At 44.7% G+C, this 17,573-nt stretch overlaps 2 protein-coding genes across 3 annotated transcripts in view; one reads left to right on the top strand and one right to left on the bottom strand.

Annotated features, from left to right (window-relative positions):
* Positions 1-1,194, bottom strand: part of MTA3 (metastasis associated 1 family member 3) — a 196,583-nt gene extending 195,389 nt beyond the window's left edge. Inside the window, exon 1 of the mRNA XM_024753600.1 lies at positions 1,117-1,194. The gene's annotated coding sequence lies outside the window, so the exon portion shown is untranslated. The remainder of the gene's footprint in view (positions 1-1,116) is intronic.
* Positions 1,195-1,926: 732 nt separating this feature from the next.
* Positions 1,927-17,573, top strand: part of KCNG3 (potassium voltage-gated channel modifier subfamily G member 3) — a 27,381-nt gene continuing 11,734 nt past the window's right edge. The window contains exon 1 of one of the 2 annotated variants that reach the window (XM_024753635.1): positions 1,927-2,558. In XM_024753635.1, coding sequence (XP_024609403.1) covers positions 1,927-2,558 — 632 coding nt within the window. Of the gene's footprint in view, positions 2,592-17,573 lie in introns of both variants that reach the window. The other variant, XM_024753634.1, reaches the window with a different exon arrangement.

The following is a 17,573-nucleotide window of genomic DNA, read 5'->3' as shown; positions in this document are numbered from 1 at the left end:
ATATTCAATATCTTGAAAAAACCTTTAATGGAAAATAATCTGAAAAAATTATAGACATATCATCTATCTATATCTAACTGAATCACTTTGCTGTAACTTGGAACATTGTAAATCAACTTTACTTCAGTTAAAAGGAAAAAAGCACACAAAAAAATCACCCAGAGTGATTTTACTTTGTGAGGAGAGAGCACTTCAATTTTTAGGTGTATGCTTTTTCGCTAGGAATCCACATTAGAATCAGAGCAAAACGACTCTTGATGGTGACCTCTAGTGGGCAGGGGACAATCCTACGAAATTATGAAAAGTGAAGGGCAAAGTAAAACCTTTCCCAAGTAACCAGCTGGGTTTACTCTGAGGTCAGAAGACCGCATCCACTCCATCCCACCCCACTCTTATTTTTTCTTCCAGTACTTGTTTTACATTTAACATAGCTTGCCTTACAACTCACCTGTTTCGCCTCTGGCGGGTACTGCGCGGGCAGGGCTGCCTGTATCGGGTGCCGTGTGAATTGCTGGGAGCAATTTAAAATAATCCCTGCCAAATGGAGCCCCCTCCCAGAGCATCGAGCAGTGCCCAGGGCAATTCGCTCTGCAGAGCCTTAAAGGGCTCTTCAAGCTCCGAGGGCCGGTGCTGCAGCCGACTTGGAGGTGCATGGGGGAAATCAAGACATTATGAAAAGGAGGAGGCAGACGAAGGCAATGCGAAATTCTGTTCTTGCCAGTGGCAAGGCAATTCTCCCCAGACTTTCACGCCACTCCGCAGGAAGCGTCACGAGAGGGTCCAGCGGCGCTACACTTCGGCGCTCTTTTAGGACCCGCGCCCCAGAAAGCGGGGGCTGGAGCCGCTCCCCTCCGAGACAGGGCAGGCGTGAAGGCGGCACCGAGACTGGGTGCTGGGATGTGTGGCCGCCTTCGGAGCACGCGGTACGTGTCTCCGCGCCGGGAGAGGAAGAACAAAGTCGGCAAGAAAAGAATTGCTGGGGTGCCTTGTCTGAGAAATCCTTTGGGGCGGTCTCAGAAACCGAGCTGGGCTCCGAATAGCTTCTGCAAAAAGCTCTCCCAACGCCGTCTGTCCCCGCCCCTCATATCCCGCACCCCAGTCCTCACTCCTCCTTACCTTCCTGTCGCCTCCCTTTGGGGGCCTTTAAAAGGGCCCTTGGAGACTCCCCAAGTCATCCCGATGGTCCGGGGCGGGACGCCGGAGCCGAGACCCCGGCCGCGGGGCTTTGCTACCCCTTCCACCCGGGGCTCCAGGCTCGGCGCATCCCTGCTCCGCAGACCCCTCCTGGCCACTGGGGGCGGGAGCGGAGGGGGAGGACGGCGTCACGAGGCGGGGAGCCCGAGGTCCAGGGAGGGGCTCCGGGGAATCCCAGCCCGAGCGAGGTGAGGGCGCGGATGGGAAGAGGAGGGCGGCGCGTGGAGGGAGGTGAGCAGAGCGGAGCCAGGAGGCAAGGAGGGGGAACCGCGAGGAGGCCCCGCCCCCGCCTCTCGGAGCCGGCTCTTCGCCGCCTCCGAACCCGCTCGCTTTACCTCTTGCCTCTGGACGGTGGTGGGGCGCTAGCTGGAGCCGCGGCCGGAGGGAGCGCCAGGGACCCGGAGACATCCAGCGCCAGCGCCTCCTCTCGGCACGCACGCCCCCCAGGGGGGAAAGCGCCGCCGCCTTGAAAGGGCACCCCGGCCTCGGAGGGGGCATCCCTCAGACGCGAGGGGCGGCGGCGCTGGCAGCTTCGTTCTCGGCCCGTGGGGCACAGCGCTGGCGCCAGAGGGGACTCACCGGCCACCTACAGGTACTTCCGTGCTGAGGGAGCGTCGCTAGCAGCCACGCCGGACTGCCAAAGGGGCTAGAGCCGAGGGGCTCCCGGGCCAGCGAAGGGCAGCAGCGGAGCACGGAGGGAGAGCCTCTTCGGGGCCCTCTGGGCTGCCAGCCATGACCTACAGGCGCAGCGGGGCGGCCTCGGTGGTGCTGAACGTGGGCGGCGCCCGGTACTCGCTGTCCCGGGAGCTACTGAAGGACTTCCCGCTGCGCCGCGTGAGCCGGCTGCACGGCTGTCGCTCGGAGCGCGACGTGCTCGAGGTGTGCGACGACTACGACCGCGAGCGCAACGAGTACTTCTTTGACCGGCACTCGGAGGCCTTCGGCTTCATTCTGCTATACGTGCGCGGCCACGGCAAGCTGCGCTTCGCGCCGCGGATGTGCGAGCTCTCCTTCTACAATGAGATGATCTACTGGGGCCTGGAGGGCGCGCACCTCGAGTACTGCTGCCAGCGCCGCCTCGACGACCGCATGTCCGACACCTACACCTTCTACACGGCCGAAGAGCCGGGCGCGCTGGGCCGCGACGAGGCGCGACCCGGCGGTGCCGAGGCGGCCCCCTCCCGGCGCTGGCTGGAGCGCATGCGGCGGACCTTCGAGGAGCCCACGTCGTCCTTGGCCGCGCAGATCCTGGCCAGCGTGTCGGTGGTGTTCGTGATCGTGTCCATGGTGGTGCTGTGCGCCAGCACACTGCCCGACTGGCGCGCCGCGGCGGCCGACAACCGCAGCCTGGATGACCGGAGCAGGTACTCCGCCGGCCCTGGGAGGGAGCCCTCCGGGTAGGACGCACTGCTTCTTTGCCCGTCCTGTCCGTCCTGTCGAGTCTGTCCGTCCCGTCCGTCGGTCCAGTCTCCGTCCTGTTTGCCTCCGGGAGGCCAAGCCAGGCCGGGTTCTGGGCCGAGCGCGGCCACAGGCGCGGCGAGCCAAGGGGTGGGTTGGTCCTCACTACCCCCCACCCCACCCCGCTTTCCCCAGCTCTAGCCGGCTCTGGTACGCCCACTAGACGCCCCTCCTGAGGGCGAATCGCCAGCTTTGGGGAGACGCAGATAGAGATGAACAAGCCTCCCATGTTTGTAGTTTACTTTTGAGCAAATTAGCAACCGGTTAATTAGATTTCTCTAAACTTTTATCGTTAGTATTCAACAATTTAACCTTGGGCTAAGAGCAGTTTGAATTATTTGCCAATTTCTGATGGTGTTTGAAAAGATGAAGCCTTGTTATCATGGTGTGGTCTGCTGTACACTTTCCACACACTCTATATACTCTGCATAACATTAGTTGTAATGGAATTTTTATAAAGGAGACTAATTTAGCGATAGACTCTAAATAATGGTTGTCCGTGCCCTTTTCCTCTTCTTTTCCTACCAAGTATGGAGTTAGCAAAGCACCTGTCCACCGTTTGTTACCAAAGATTCACACCGTAACTTCCGGAAGATCTTCAGGCTGGGGAGGGAAAAAACCATGGGAAACTGCCCCTAAGTTCAGAAACAGTATCCAGTATTTAATGGTTTTTCTTTTCACTTTAGTAGGATGAAAGGAAAATATTTTGATCTTTCCTTTGATAGTGCTTACCTTTCAATAGTGATAGCATACTTCTGTTTTTAGTACTAGTGAGTGTATTTTGCATATTTGGTGGGAGGAATAAACAGTAAAGTTGGGCTTTCAAGGGAGACAGCCTCTTTGGGCACAAACACAAAATTGTATCATGTGTTTTACCTTGGATCCTCTTTTAAGATTCACTCTCCATTCATTTAAAAAATTTGGTTGCTTGCCTGGTAATCTTTTCCTGATAGACATGTGCATGGTTCCACTGGTGCTATGTGCCTTGATACTGGAGTGGATTACTTCCACATAATATTCTTCCTTTGGAGAGTAAAGATTTTTATTTAAATTTAGGAAGTAAATAAACTATCTGGGACCATGGAGTCCATTACTGATATGCTATCTTGACATGAAATCTAAGACACATGCTTTGAAAGGAAATTAATTAGAAAACTCATTTTGTTTAATGTATTAGTTTCTGAGTTTTCAGTTTACAGATAAGAATTACTTATTTGGTACTACATCAGTACAATGAAATTAATTTATGTACTTATGAAAGAAATGAGAGACATGAATAATAATTTTAGGGGGAAAGAGAGAAAGAAACCAAAAAGGGAAGAGACAGATGGAAAAGAGGAAGACTGCAAAAGAAGTAAAGGAAGAAGATAAATGTTTAATTTGTGTATATGTATTTTATGTATGTATATAATTATTCACGTCAGAACTGTTTCCTAGATACGCAGATATTTCAGGCAGAGGCATGTTTTTCTTGGCTTAATGGCCCAGTTTTAAGCTTCACTCTGAGTGTAGGTATATGAAAACCATTATCTGTAATCCCAAACAGATAAACTGAGGGATGACTGAATGACTTGAGGAGTCTGCATATTACAGAGGGAGCCTCCCACAGGCCCCCTCCAACAGACAACTAAGGTGGTACTTTGAGAATAGTGTCTCAAACCCTGTTTGCTTGTGGTTGCTGAAATTAGTCTTCCTAAAACATCTTTCTGATCATATTTCTGATCATATTCTGATCATCTCCCAAATGAAGTCGGAACTTCTCTCTTGGCCTTCAAGGCTCTTTACCTTTGGTTTGTTTTGTTTTGTCTTGTTTTGTTTAGCCGCGCTGCGTGGCTTATAGGATTTTTAGTTCCCCGACCAGGGATCGAATACTGGCCCTTGGCAGTGAGAGTGTGGAGTCCTAACCACTGGACGCCAGGGAATTCCCCAAGGCTTTTTAAAATTTTTTTATTTATTTATTTTTGGCTGCATTGGGTCTACATTGCTGCACTCAAGCTTTCTCTAGCTGTGGCCAGCGGGGTTTACTCCTTTTTGTGGTGCGCGGGCTTCTCATTGCGGTGGCTTCTGTTGTTGCGGAGCACGGGCTCTAGGCATGAAGGCTTCAGTAGTTGTGGCTTGTGGGCTCAGTAGTTGTGGCTTGCGGACTCTAGAGCACAGGCTCAGCAGTTGTGGCGCCCAGACTTAGTTGCTCCGTGGCATGTGGACCAGGGCTCGAACCCGTGTCCCCTGCATTGGCAGGCAGATTCTTAACCACTGGGCCACCAGGGAAGTCCCTCCCCAAGGCTTTTTGCCCGTTAACCACAATCTGCCTTTGTTGACTTACCCACTGTAATTTGCAAGCGTCTTTTGAGTATCTGCTGTGTTCAAGGTACTCTCGGTATTCCAAATATTGTAACATTTTTCGGTGAGGAAACTGTGTCAAGCTGGCAACTGATGTAGGAATCAGAGGCACAGTTGATCAACAATTGGGTTGAGTTGTTCTGGGAAGGTCTCAAGGTGGGAGAGGATGGAAACAAGCTGTCTTTGGAAGGTTGCAGAGGTTGTGCACTGCCCAACACTGGCAGGTGGTATCATTTATGTAAACTACAGTGTTTGAAACCTGTACAATCATGTGTACCCCACCTGGGAACAAAATACGGAGATTTTCCAGGTAATAGGAACATCTAGGGCCTAGGCATGACATTTGTATATTATGTTTAGGGAGTGTGAGTCCAGTGATGGAGTGAGAGATGGAGACAGGGCAATGTTAGAAGGCCTGGAATGAGAGGGAGAATAATTTTATTTTGCAGGCAGTGGTTAGCTGTTGGCAAGTTTGGGGTGAGTGGATCATGAGTATAAAATAACAAATGTCATGAGTTGTACACCATAAATTGGAGATGGTGGAGACTGGAAATAGGAGGATTAATTTGGAGATTTTTGCAGAGGGAGGGAATGAGAGCTTGGATTGCTTTGAGGTTGGTGAGAATGGAGATGAAATGACAACTCTGGGAGATAGTAGGAAGAATCAAAATAAATCCAGGGCATTGGAAGGATACAGGCTCAGGGACTGAGTAAGTGGATTTCCAGGAGCTAGGAGCACTCCCTGCCACCTGCAGGCTCCATTTGTCCAGACCAGCCTGTTCACTTGTTCCTGAACCACCTGGATGTCCCTTACTGTGCAGTCAGTCCCTTGCCTATTGAAATTAGATCATCCATCAAGCCCAACTCTGATTCTGTTTCCCTTTTGAAGCGTTTCCTGACTACCCTAGTAGATGTGATATTTCCTCCTGAGTTTCTTGAGAGACTGCTTACTTGTGTGACTCATTTGGCAGCTGTAATATCCTTCCTAGCATGGTGGTTATTTTTTTATATAACCATGTCTTAACCACCAAACTAGATGAGATGAAAAGCCCTAGAAGGCATCTAAATTCTCTTATATTGTACTATTTATTATGATAGCATCTTTTAGAAAAAACTATTATTCAGGCACAATAAATATCTATTGTTTATCTTATATTTCAAAATATAACCTTCCAGGAATGTATCTTCTCTTGCATAGATTGAAGAGTTCTGTGGGTTAAGGCTGAGGCATTCAGGTGGTGGAACTCTTAGTTGAGGAGAATGGGGTCCTGTGCTAGAATGAGAAAAAAGTCTGTTAAGTCAGGGAGTCATTATTTATCAAGTACTCACTGTGCAAAAGGAATAAAGATAAGAATATATGGTTTGGGGACTTCCCTGGCGGTCCAGTGGTTAAGACCTGACCCTTTCACTGCCAGGGTGGGTTCAATCCCTGGTGGGGAGCTAAGATCCGGGAACCAAGACCCTGTAAACCACTCTGCGCAGTCAAAAAACAACAGAAAATCCCAAGAACTGCTCAGTTCTTTTATGCAGCTGCATGACGTTCCATTGTATGAACGTCTGATAATTTCTGGACACTTAACATTGTTTCTTGTCTGTAGGGAATGCTGTAGCGAATATCCTTGTACATAATTTTGCTTTCATGAAAGTATATCCATAGGATAAATGCCTGAAAGTAAGTTATTGGGTCAAAGGACATTTTGTGGGATCCTCCTGGACCGGGGCACCAACCCGTGTCCCCTGCATCGGCAGGCGGACTCTCAACCACTGTGCCACCAGGGAAGCCCTGTACTTGCCTTTTAAAAAATTATATATATATAATTTTTAAAATTTTTATTGAAATATAATTGATTTACAATGTTGAGTTAGTTTCAGGTATACAGCAAAGTGATTCAGTAACATATATATGTATTCTTTTTTAGATTCTTTTCCTTTATAGTTATTACAAGATATTGAATATAATTCCTAATGCTACAGTAGGTCCTTGCTGGTTATCTACTCCATATTTTGTACTTGTCATTTTCATAGGTAATTCCAAATTGCTCTGCAAAAAGTTGTATCAATTTATACTCCCACCAGCAGTGTGTGAGAGACCATGTTTTTTCATACTCTACAAAGCGTTATTACACTTTTGATTTTTTTTTTAGTTATTTCTGAGATACATATTTTAAAGTAATAACTAGAATTATGACTTATAACATACCTATACTTTTGATTTTTTATCATGCTAGAAGGTGAAAAATGGTGTCTAGTAGTTTTAATTTATTTTTGCCTTGAGTAAAAATGTGCATCTTTACATATATTTAGGACTCACTTATTTTACTTTTCAATGAGCTGTGTAAATTTTGGCGATGACTTTCTTAGTTGGCGATTTTTAGAAAGAATTAAGAAATTAGCTCTTTGTTAATGACATGAGTTGCAAATATTTTGTTCTCTAATTTAGGACCCCATTCAAAGAAAACTACAGGGACTTCCCTCGAGGCACAGTGGTTAAGCATCCGCCTGCCAATGCAGGGGACACGGGTTCGAGCCCTGGTCCAGGAAGATCCCACATGCCGCGGAGCAACTAAGCACGTGTGCCACAACTACCAAGCCTGCACTCTAGAGGCTGCGAGCCACAGCTACTGAGCCCAAGTGCCACAACTACTGAAGCCCGCATGCCTAGAGCCCGTGCTCCACAACAAGAGAAGCCACTGCCATGAGAAGCCCCTGCTCACTGCAACTAGAGAACGCCTGCGCACAGAAACGAAGACCCAACGCAGCCAAAAATAAAATAAAATTAAAAAAAAAAAAAAAGCCTCTGTGCTTCCAATGCAGGGGGCTTGGGTTTAAAAAAATAATAAATAAATAAATTAAAAAAAAATAAAACATGGACCAGATATAAATAAGTTGTGCCTTTTACTTTTTGGTCCCTCAGTTTTCTCAGCAGCAGTGTTCTTTTTTTTTTTTAACTTTTAAAAATTAATTAGTTAATTAATTTTATTTTTGGCTGTGTTGGGTCTTGCTGCACACGGGTTTTCTCTAGTTGTGGCGAGCAGGGGCTACTCTTCGTTGTGGTGCATGGGCATCTCACTGCGGTGGCTTCTCTTGTTGTGGAGCATGGGCTAGGTGTGTGGGCTTCAGTAGTTGCAGCGGGTGGGCTCAATTGTTGTGGCTCACAGGCTCTAGACCGCAGGCTCAGTAGTTGTGGCACACGGCCTTAGTTGCTCCGCGGCATGTAGGATCTTCCCGGACCAGGGCTTGAACCCATGTCCCCTGCATTGGCAGGTAGATTCTTAACCACTGCACCACCAGGGAAGCCCAGCAGTGTTCTCTTTTGAGTTTTAAATCTCTTTAGCATGCAAAGCCTTGCTGTAATTCTAATCTGTTCTATAGAAATTATTTCTAAAAGTTGCTTTGTGTTGTGAGACTTTGAGATGTAAAGATATTTAAATTTCTTTAGGTGTTATTTTAAGCCCAAGTTTAAAAAATGAAATAAAAATGAAACAGCAGGTGATAGAAATTTAAAACTCAACTGTATTATTTCTATTGCCTTTTAGGTCAATATTATATAAATTCAATAGGTTTTTTAAAGTACTTTAAAAATAAAAAGCAATATTTGAAACTGAAGATGAAAGTCTCAGTGCTTTTACTTTGCAGATAAGGTGGATATTTTCAGAAACCAGTAATTAATAGATCTCTGATAGGATTGAACATAACCCAGAACCTCAGTTAAAGTCTGTTCTTTCACAGTGGACTGTTTCTTTTAATATGTGTACAGGGTTTTTCTATCTGCTGCCAATTTTAGAATTCAGTGGAAACTTCCTTTTGTTAATACCTTTTCTTTAATCAAAGTGCTTTTTTTCTCCCTTTTGGTAAGCAAGTTATTTTAAACATTATTCTTTTTTTTTTTCAAATGAAAACTTTGCTCATTGGAAAAAAGTACGGTTCTAAGTGTTACAGAGTAAAGAGTAAACATGCCTCTTTCTCCTGCATCCTATTACCCAGTTTCTGAGTATTCTTCCAGAAATTTTCTTTGCATATATACAAATATACACACTACATATATATGAGTGTATATATGTGTATATCCACCATCCACATAATTATATATGCATATTATACAGATGTCTCTTATTTATTTATATATATATTTATTTATTTAACTGCACCGGGTCTTTGTTGCAGCAGGTGGGCTCCTTAGTTGTGGCATGCAAACTCTTAGTTGCAGCATGCATGTGGGATCTAGTTCCCTGACCAGGGATCAAACCTGGGCCCCGTGCATTGGGAGCATGGACTCTTATCCATGCATCACCAGGGAAGTCCCTACAGGTGTCTTTTAATTTTTTTAATAAATTTATTTTTATTTTATTTTATTATCGGCAGGCAGGCTCTCAACCACTGCACCACCAGGGAAGCCCCCTTACAGGTGTCTTTTAAATTTATAACTGGGATCATTCTATAATCTTGTTTAGCAATTTGCTTTTTTCACTTAACATCTAGGAACTCTTTCCACATCAGTTAATATAAATCTTCCTCCTTCTTTTTAAAATTTCTCTAGTATTCCATTGTATAGATGGGCCATAGTTCATTTACAAGTGTCTGTCCTATCAATTATAGTAATGGCTGTAATAGTATTTATTGAATACTTATAATGTGCTAGTCACTTGTTAAAGTTTTACAATTATTTTATCATCTAAGCCTCATAATAATCCTACAAGGTAGCACCATTGTTATCCCCATTTTATGACTGAGATTTGGATAGATTAAGTAGCATGTCAGACTCACATAGTGGTTAAGTCGTGACCTGGCATTTGATTCCCAGGTCCCTGCTCTACTCTGCTGTGGAATGGTTAGCTCGACTGTAGTTTTTCAAAAATGCAAACAGGAGTGCAGAACACAGCCTTCTCCATGTTTCTTTGCAAATTGGTATAAGTGCATATGTTGGGTAAATTCCAAAGTGGAAAAATAGCTGGGGACTTCCCTGGTGGTGCAGTGGTTAAGAATCCGCCTGCCAACGCAGGGGACATGGGTTTGATTCCCGGTCCGGGAAGATCCCACATGCTGCGGAGCAACTAAGCCCGTGAGCCATAACTACTGAAGCCCGCATGCCACAACTACTGAAGCCCGCATGCCTAGAGCCCCGTGATCCTCAACAAGAGAAGCCACCGCAATGAGAAGCCTGCGCACCACAACGAAGAGTAGCCCCCGCTCGCTGCAACTAGAGAAAGCCTGTGCACAGGAATGAAGACCCAACGCAACTCAAAATAAATAAATAAATTTATAAACAAACAAAAAAACCAGTACCTTATACAATGGGCTTTTAAAACAAATTGTCCCTATTTCTCATTTAATCTGTATAATTTATTTAAATGGTGGATGTTGGTGCTTTAACATTTCTACAGCAAATGCTGTAAAGAATTATTTTTAACTTAGGAGACTATTGAAAATAAAGCAAAATTTAAGCATTTTTTAAAAATGTGATTTCTTTATGTCAATCAAAATTTGTTTTCTTTGAATACAATTACCAGAAACTTAAAAAGCAGAACAAATCAATCTGTGAAATAAAGGAAATACATGTTTTACGAAGGCAGAAGAGGAAGTTATGTATAAAACCATCATAGTCTTTCAGGCATGTAAAAAAGTATAGATTATAGTACATCGAGCGCCTGTGTACCTACCACCCATCTTAAGAAATAAAACATAAAAAGTACAGTTGAAGTCTACTAGGTGCCTTTTCCCCATTGAAATCACTTCCTTTTCCACAGATATAGCCACTTTCCTGACTTTGGTGTTATTATTTTATGCATTTAAAAACACTTTTAGGGACTTCCCTGGCAGTCCAGTGCTTAAGACTCTGTGCCCGCAATGCAAGGGGTGTGGGTTTGATCTCTGATCAGGGAACTAAGATCCTGCATGCACAGAGCGCAGCCAAAACAAACAAACAAACAAAAACACACTTTTAAAAAAATTAATTTATTTTTTGGCTGCTTTGCGTCTTCATTGCTGCATGGGAGCTTTCTCTAGTTGCAGCGAGCGGGGGCTACTCTTCATTGCGGTGTGCGGGCTTCTCATTGCAGTGGCTTCCCTTGTTGCAGAGCATGGGCTATAGGGGCACGGGCTTCAACAGTTGTGGCACGCGGGCTCAGTAGTTGTGGCTCGCGGGATACAGAGCGCAGGCTCAGTAGTTGTAGCATACGGGCCTAGTTGCTCCGTGGCATGTGGGATCTTCCCGGGCCAGGGCTTGAACCCGTGTCCCTGCATTGACAGGTGGATTCTTCACCACCAGGGAAGCCCATACATTTTTTTTAAAGGAAGCGCGTTTTAATCATTGCTCATAATTGGAATTAACGTAAACATGACAATGCTGAGTACAGCTACAAAAAAGTTCCTTAAGATAGTATGGATTCCCTGAAGAGAGATTTCTAATAGAGAAACCTGTCAGTAATCCAGGAAAGGAGGGACATACGGAATGTTCTGCCCCACAGTCTTCCAGGCTCATCCCAGAGCAAGGTGGGGCCCGGGGGAGGAGTCCAGACAGGCATAACGAGCCCTCCACTGGGATGACCCAGGCCCCAGGCCAGGGCATGTGTTGAAGGGACGATGTGGGCCAGGCAGAAGGCCACGATTCTTCTCGTTGCCGAGTTCCACAGGGCTTCAAGCCTCTACAGGATTTCCGCAGCTTCGGGGTGTGGGTTGGGAAGTGGCCTGGGCACTTGGAGGTGATCTGGCCGCGTGTTTTTTGGCCTCCGCTGCTGCTGGCATCTCCTGGCTACTCAGGCCCTATTGTGCCCTGCAGTGTTTGTCTTTGGCCTCTTCTTGACTGTCGCCCCATCCTGGATTAGCCATTGGCTCCTGGACGTGCGGGTCTCACCAGTGTTTTTGGCCGCTCTCCACCTGGGGACCGTCTGCATGTCCGGTGCAGGCGTGACGTGGCAGCCCACATGCACAGTAGTGCATGTTCCCGCAGAACTGGAGGCTTTGGCAGGAGGGGCGGCTCAGCGCAGGGAAGTTATCCAGAGCCCAGGCCCAGGCTTGTTCTCAGTTCAGGCCCAGTGGCATGTGGGGCTCTGGATGTGCCCTCCTCCAAGACAGCTATTCCAGGGTGTAGTATGCGGGGGCTTCCATGGCTTCAGCCTCCTCACCAGGCAGGGACGCCTAGCGGGTCTAAGCAAATGGGCGAATCAAAAACACTTTTAATATATGCTTGTACATACATATGTATTTACACATAAAACATAGCATTGTTTTTGCATTTTTAAAACCGTTTTTAGGGACTTTCCTGGCGGTGCAGTAGTTAAGAATCCACCTGCCAATGCAGGGGACACGGGTTCGAGCCCTGGTCCGGGAAGATCCCACATGCTGCGGAGCAACTAAACCTGTGTGCCACAACTACTGAGCCCACGTGCCACAACTACTGAAGCCCACGTGCCTAGAGCCCGTGCTCCACAACAAGAGAAGCCACTGCAATGAGAAGCCGGCGCACTGCAACGAAGAGTAGTCCCTGCTTGCTGCAACTAGAGAAAGCCCGCATGCAACAACGAAGACCCAACACAGCCCCCCAAAATAATAATAAATAAATAAATAATTTTTTTAAAAAAGAAAGGAATTGGGGAGGAAAGGACTTGGGATTAGCAGATGTAAGCTATTTTATATAGGATGGATAAACAACAAGGTCCTACTATATAGCACAGGGAATTATATTCAATATCCTGTGATAAACCATAATGGAAAAAAATATTTAAAAAAGGAATGTCAGGGCTTCCCTGGTGGCACAGTGGTTGGTAAAAAAAAGAATGTCAAAAAATAAATAAAAAAATAAAAAGAGAAAGTAGAAAAAAAAAAGAAAAGAATTGGTATCAGTTTTTATAAGATGATCATGTCTGAGGAGGATGGTCTCTAGATATCATTTCTTTTTTAAAAAATTCTTTTACTAATGCATTGCCAATGAAATTTAAAAAAGAAGGAGTAGAACCCATCGGGTAGTTGTATATGGATTGGGAACAGATCAATTCTTGCAGTGAGTTGATCTTCTTGCATCAGTATTTAGATGGATTAGTGTCTCTTTGGAGTGGAGGTGAAGGTGCTGGGGGAGATTATTGTACCTGCAGGATGAAGGGCGCCCACCTGGAGTGGAGAATGCTGGTGGCCTGGATGGGCTGGTTTTGATGGGTCTGGGTTTCTGTTGCTCTCATCTCTGGGAAGTTTTTTAGTAGTGAGAACCAGAACCGCAGATTTTGGGTCTCTCCACTTGTTATGTGTAGGTTCACCTAGAACATGGTGGTTTACTGAAAACTCATTCCTCAGCATCTGGTGAAGAAAAGCTGCCCTGGTGTCCCCGACTTTGAGAGCATCTGGTAGAGATACACAGAAATGTGGATGGTTTCTTCAGAGGCGGCCCAGAGCCAAGTCCTCGATTACAGGGTAATGAACACAAACACTGAAGCATGGTGTTGATGAAATTCTTTTCATAATTTGGCTCTGGAAAGATGATTTCTGTCTTTTCATCTGTTAGGAAAATCAAGAGACTGGTTCAGAGCGGCCATCTCTTTTTGTATTTTGTTTGTTTTTTTTGTTTTTGTTTTTGCAGTATGCGGGCCTCTCAGTGTTGTGGCCTCTCCCGTTGCAGAGCACAGGCTCCGGACGCGCAGGCTCAGCGGCCATGGCTCACGGGCTCAGCCGCTCCGCGGCATGTGGGATCCTCCCGGACCGGGGCACGAACCCGTGTCCCCTGCATCGGCAGGCGGACTTCCAACCACTGCACCACCAGGGAAGCCTGGCCATCTCTTGTAATAAGATTTTGCTGGGTGGTTTTCTTTTCTTCGCTTGCCTCGAGGCATCTGCCTGGTTCCCTCCGACCCACACATCTCTCCAAGGTCCAGGATGTTGTTGAAGGTCTGCTCGGTCTTGGGCCGTCTGCTCATATCCTTGCAGCTGCAGCTCTTCGTGCCCTTCACAGCCAGCCAGTGGCAGGGTCTTGTTGAAGTCTTCTGCCACCTATCCCCCATTTCATTTCATTTCATTATTTTGTTTCATTTCATTCCCGTCATCTGCCAGTTTGGGCCCTCCATTTCTCTTGCCTGTGTCGCAGCCTCCTGATTGTTCGCACCCTCCAGTCAGCCCGTAAACATCTGCCCGCTGTATATTCCCACAGTACACTTGGCCTCTTCCCAGCTCACAGGCCTGGCAATATGCCCAGCACATGGTAACCTCTTAAGAAATGCTTATTCAACAAATGAATCCACCTGTTGCCAAATCTTTAAGGGGTTCCCTTTGCCTTTAAAGCTATAACTTGACTTTGAAAATCTGTCAGCTTTGCCATAAGGCTTCAGTGTTGCCATAAGGCTTCCAGCCATAAATCCTACAATCACGCCTCTCTCCACTGCACATCTCACTTGGCAGCCCAGTGAGGATCCCTGTTCTCTGCGTACTATACATTCAGTTGTGAGGGTTAAATGAATTAATATGTATACGTTTACAGAAAAATGCTTGGTACTTGAGTAAGTACCTAATGTATGTTTTTGTTTATTTTCATTACTGATCTAGAGTACAAAATAAAAATATATGAGTGGTATGGATTTTTTCTTTCTGTAAGGTAATTAAAATACATAAGAAAAAAATCAAGTTTTTTTTGTTTGTTTGATTCCTGCCTTTTTCCCCCATTGAACTTGTGGAGAAAACTTTTATAAGGACATGAAAGAGACTGTAGAGAATTTGGTGGACGGTGATGTAGTTTGTTGGAGATTTTTATTACACCATGTATCATCACACTGCATAGGCCTGCTAGAAATGCCTCATACGTTCAAGCCTGAAAGCTTAGGGTAGGAAGGGTGCAACTTTTCTTTTTGTGCTACTCCTGGGGCTGTGCTGGTTGATTCAAGCCACTGACAACTTCATCATGGTGATTGATCTTCTAGTTGGGCATGCTTTTCACTTTTTCTTTAAAATTTTTCTTAATTGGAAAAATAATATGTGCACATGGTAAATCATTTAACAGCACAAAAGGTAATAAAGTAGAACGTGAGTTTCCATCCTGCGGGTCAGGCTCCCTCCCTAGAGGCAGCAACTGATATTAACAGTTTCTTAAGTATCCTTCCAATATACGCAGACACACACACACACACACACACGCACGCACACACAATTAGAGCATAATATATGTACTGGTCTGCACCTGTACATCTTGAAGACTGTTTCACATCAAAGCTCAGGAATGCACCTTAACTCTTTTTCATGGCTACATGGCATAAGGTAGAGTCATAAAATTTCCAATGTCAATTTCATATGGTTCAACCTAATAACTTTAGGAAATACATTTATGTAATCAATCTCCTCTGGACAGATGTTTATATATTTTTTTATCCTTGGGTATTACAAACAGTGGATTTTATTGTACATATTCTTATGTAAATATGCAAGTGTGTTTGTAGGATAAATTCCTAGAGTAGGTGGCTGGGTTTCATGTGCGGTATAAAGCTTGATAGGTTCTGCCAATTGCTCTTTTAAGTGGTTGTACCAGTTTATGCTACAGCCAGCAGTGTGTGAGAATATAGGCAGAATTCTTGGGAGAAGTGAGAATGAAAGGATGGAGCTTTCATTCTTGCCTTCTCTTTGCACTCAGGAAAACACTGACATGATCTCCTTTTGAGTGTGAAGGGAAGACTACAAGCGCAGAGATGGTTTGTAGTAATGATAATTATAGATACGATTTATTGAGCACTTACTATTATTTCATATTAATTCATTTAATTCTTAAGACAATCTGAGAGATAGGTCTTACAGTTATTCTCGTCATTTAACCATTGAGGAAGATTCAGGAAGAGAGATTAAATAGCTTATCCATGGTTTCACAGCAAGTTACAAGTGGAGAAGGGCTCCTTGCTTCAGGAGCCTCCTATCTTCTCCCCTTCGTTGGACAGTTTCATGTACGTATTTTTATTTTGGGTAAGAAATACATAACATAAAATTTACCATCTTGCAAATCTGAAACTGTGTTAGAACCAGCAGTATGAAAAATGCTACTCTAACACGTAAACCATGGAGACTAAGAGATTGACATATTTAATAGTAACAATTAACATTGTCATAAAAGTCATTAGCATTTTCAGATGTTCCTTAGTGCTTCAAAGCCCAGTAGATCCGTGTTTTATTACCTGTGCCACTGCAATTTCTTAGTTGTGTGAACTTGGAAAAGATGTTTGACTTTTTTTTTTTTTTTTTTTTTTTTTTAGATGTTTGACTTTTTAACTTCAGTTTTGTAATCTGTAATATGGAGATATTAGGGGAAATACCCGTTAAACAACAACTTGTCTTTTTCCTCTTCCCTCAGCCCCTGGTAACCACCATTCTATTTTCTGTTTCTCTGAATTTTGACTACTTTAGATAACTCCTATAGGTAGAATCATACAGTCTTTGTCTTTGTGTGTGTGTGTGACTGGGTATCTTTCACTTAGTATAACGTCCTGAAGGTTCATCCATTTATTAGCATGTGACAGGATTTTCTTCCTTTGTAAAGCTGAATAATATTCCATTGTAAGACTGTGACACATTCTATTTATGGAGTCATTCATTAATGGACATTTGGGTTGCTTCCACCTGTTGGCTGTTGTGAATAGTGTTGCTATGAACACAGGTGTGTAAATATCTCTTTAACACCCTGCTTTTAGTTCTTTTGGATATATAACCAGAAGTGGGATTGCTGGATGATATGGAAGCTCTGTTTTTAATTTTTTTTTTTTTTTTTTTTTTTTTTTTTTTTTTTTTGCGATACGCGGGCCTCTCACTGTTGTAGCCTTTAATTTTTTTTTTTTTTTTTTTTTTTTTGCGATACGCGGGCCTCTCACTGTTGTAGCCTCTCCCGTTGCGGAGCACAGGCTCCGGAAGCGCAGGCTCAGTGGCCATGGCTCACGGGCCCAGCCGCTCCGTGGCATGTGGGATCTTCCCAGACCGGGGCACGAACCCGCGTCCCCTGCATTGGCAGGCGGACTCTCAACCACTGAGCCACCAGGGAAGCCCTGTTTTTAATTTTTTGAGGAACCTCCGTACCACAGCTGCTGCACTATTTTACAATCCAACCAACAGTACACAGAGATTTTAATTTCACCACGTCCTCATCAATACTTGTTTTCTGGTTTTTGTTTCTAATAGTAGGTGTCCTGATGTGTGTGAGGTGATACCTTCGGATTGGTTTTGATTGCATTTCTCAGATGATTAGTGATGTTGAGCATCTTTTCAAATGCTTGCCGGCCATTTGTATACCATCTTTGAGAAGTGTCTGTGCAAGTCCTTTGCTCATTTTTAAATTGGGTTATTTGATTTTTTTGTTGTTGAGTTGTAGGGGTTCGATATGTATTCTGGATATTAATCCCTTATCAGATATATGATTTGCAAATATTTTCCCCTATTCTGTAGCTTGCCTTTTCACTCTGTTGATTGTGTCTTTTGAGGCACAAAAACTTTTAAGTTCGATGTAGCCCTATTTGTCTATTTTCGTTTTTGTTGTTTGTTTTTTTGGTGTCATAGCCAAGAAATCGTGGCCAAGTCCAATGTCATGAAGCTTTTCCCCTATGTTTTCTTCTAGGAATTTTTTTTTTTTTTTTTTTTTT

The sequence above is a fragment of the Neophocaena asiaeorientalis genome, unplaced genomic scaffold (genome assembly GCF_003031525.2).
Source record: "Neophocaena asiaeorientalis asiaeorientalis breed wild unplaced genomic scaffold, Neophocaena_asiaeorientalis_V1.1 scaffold171, whole genome shotgun sequence".
Lineage (NCBI taxonomy): Eukaryota > Metazoa > Chordata > Mammalia > Artiodactyla > Phocoenidae > Neophocaena > Neophocaena asiaeorientalis.
Note: the sequence above shows the minus strand (reverse complement) of the source record. Positions and strands in the feature narration are given on the sequence as shown.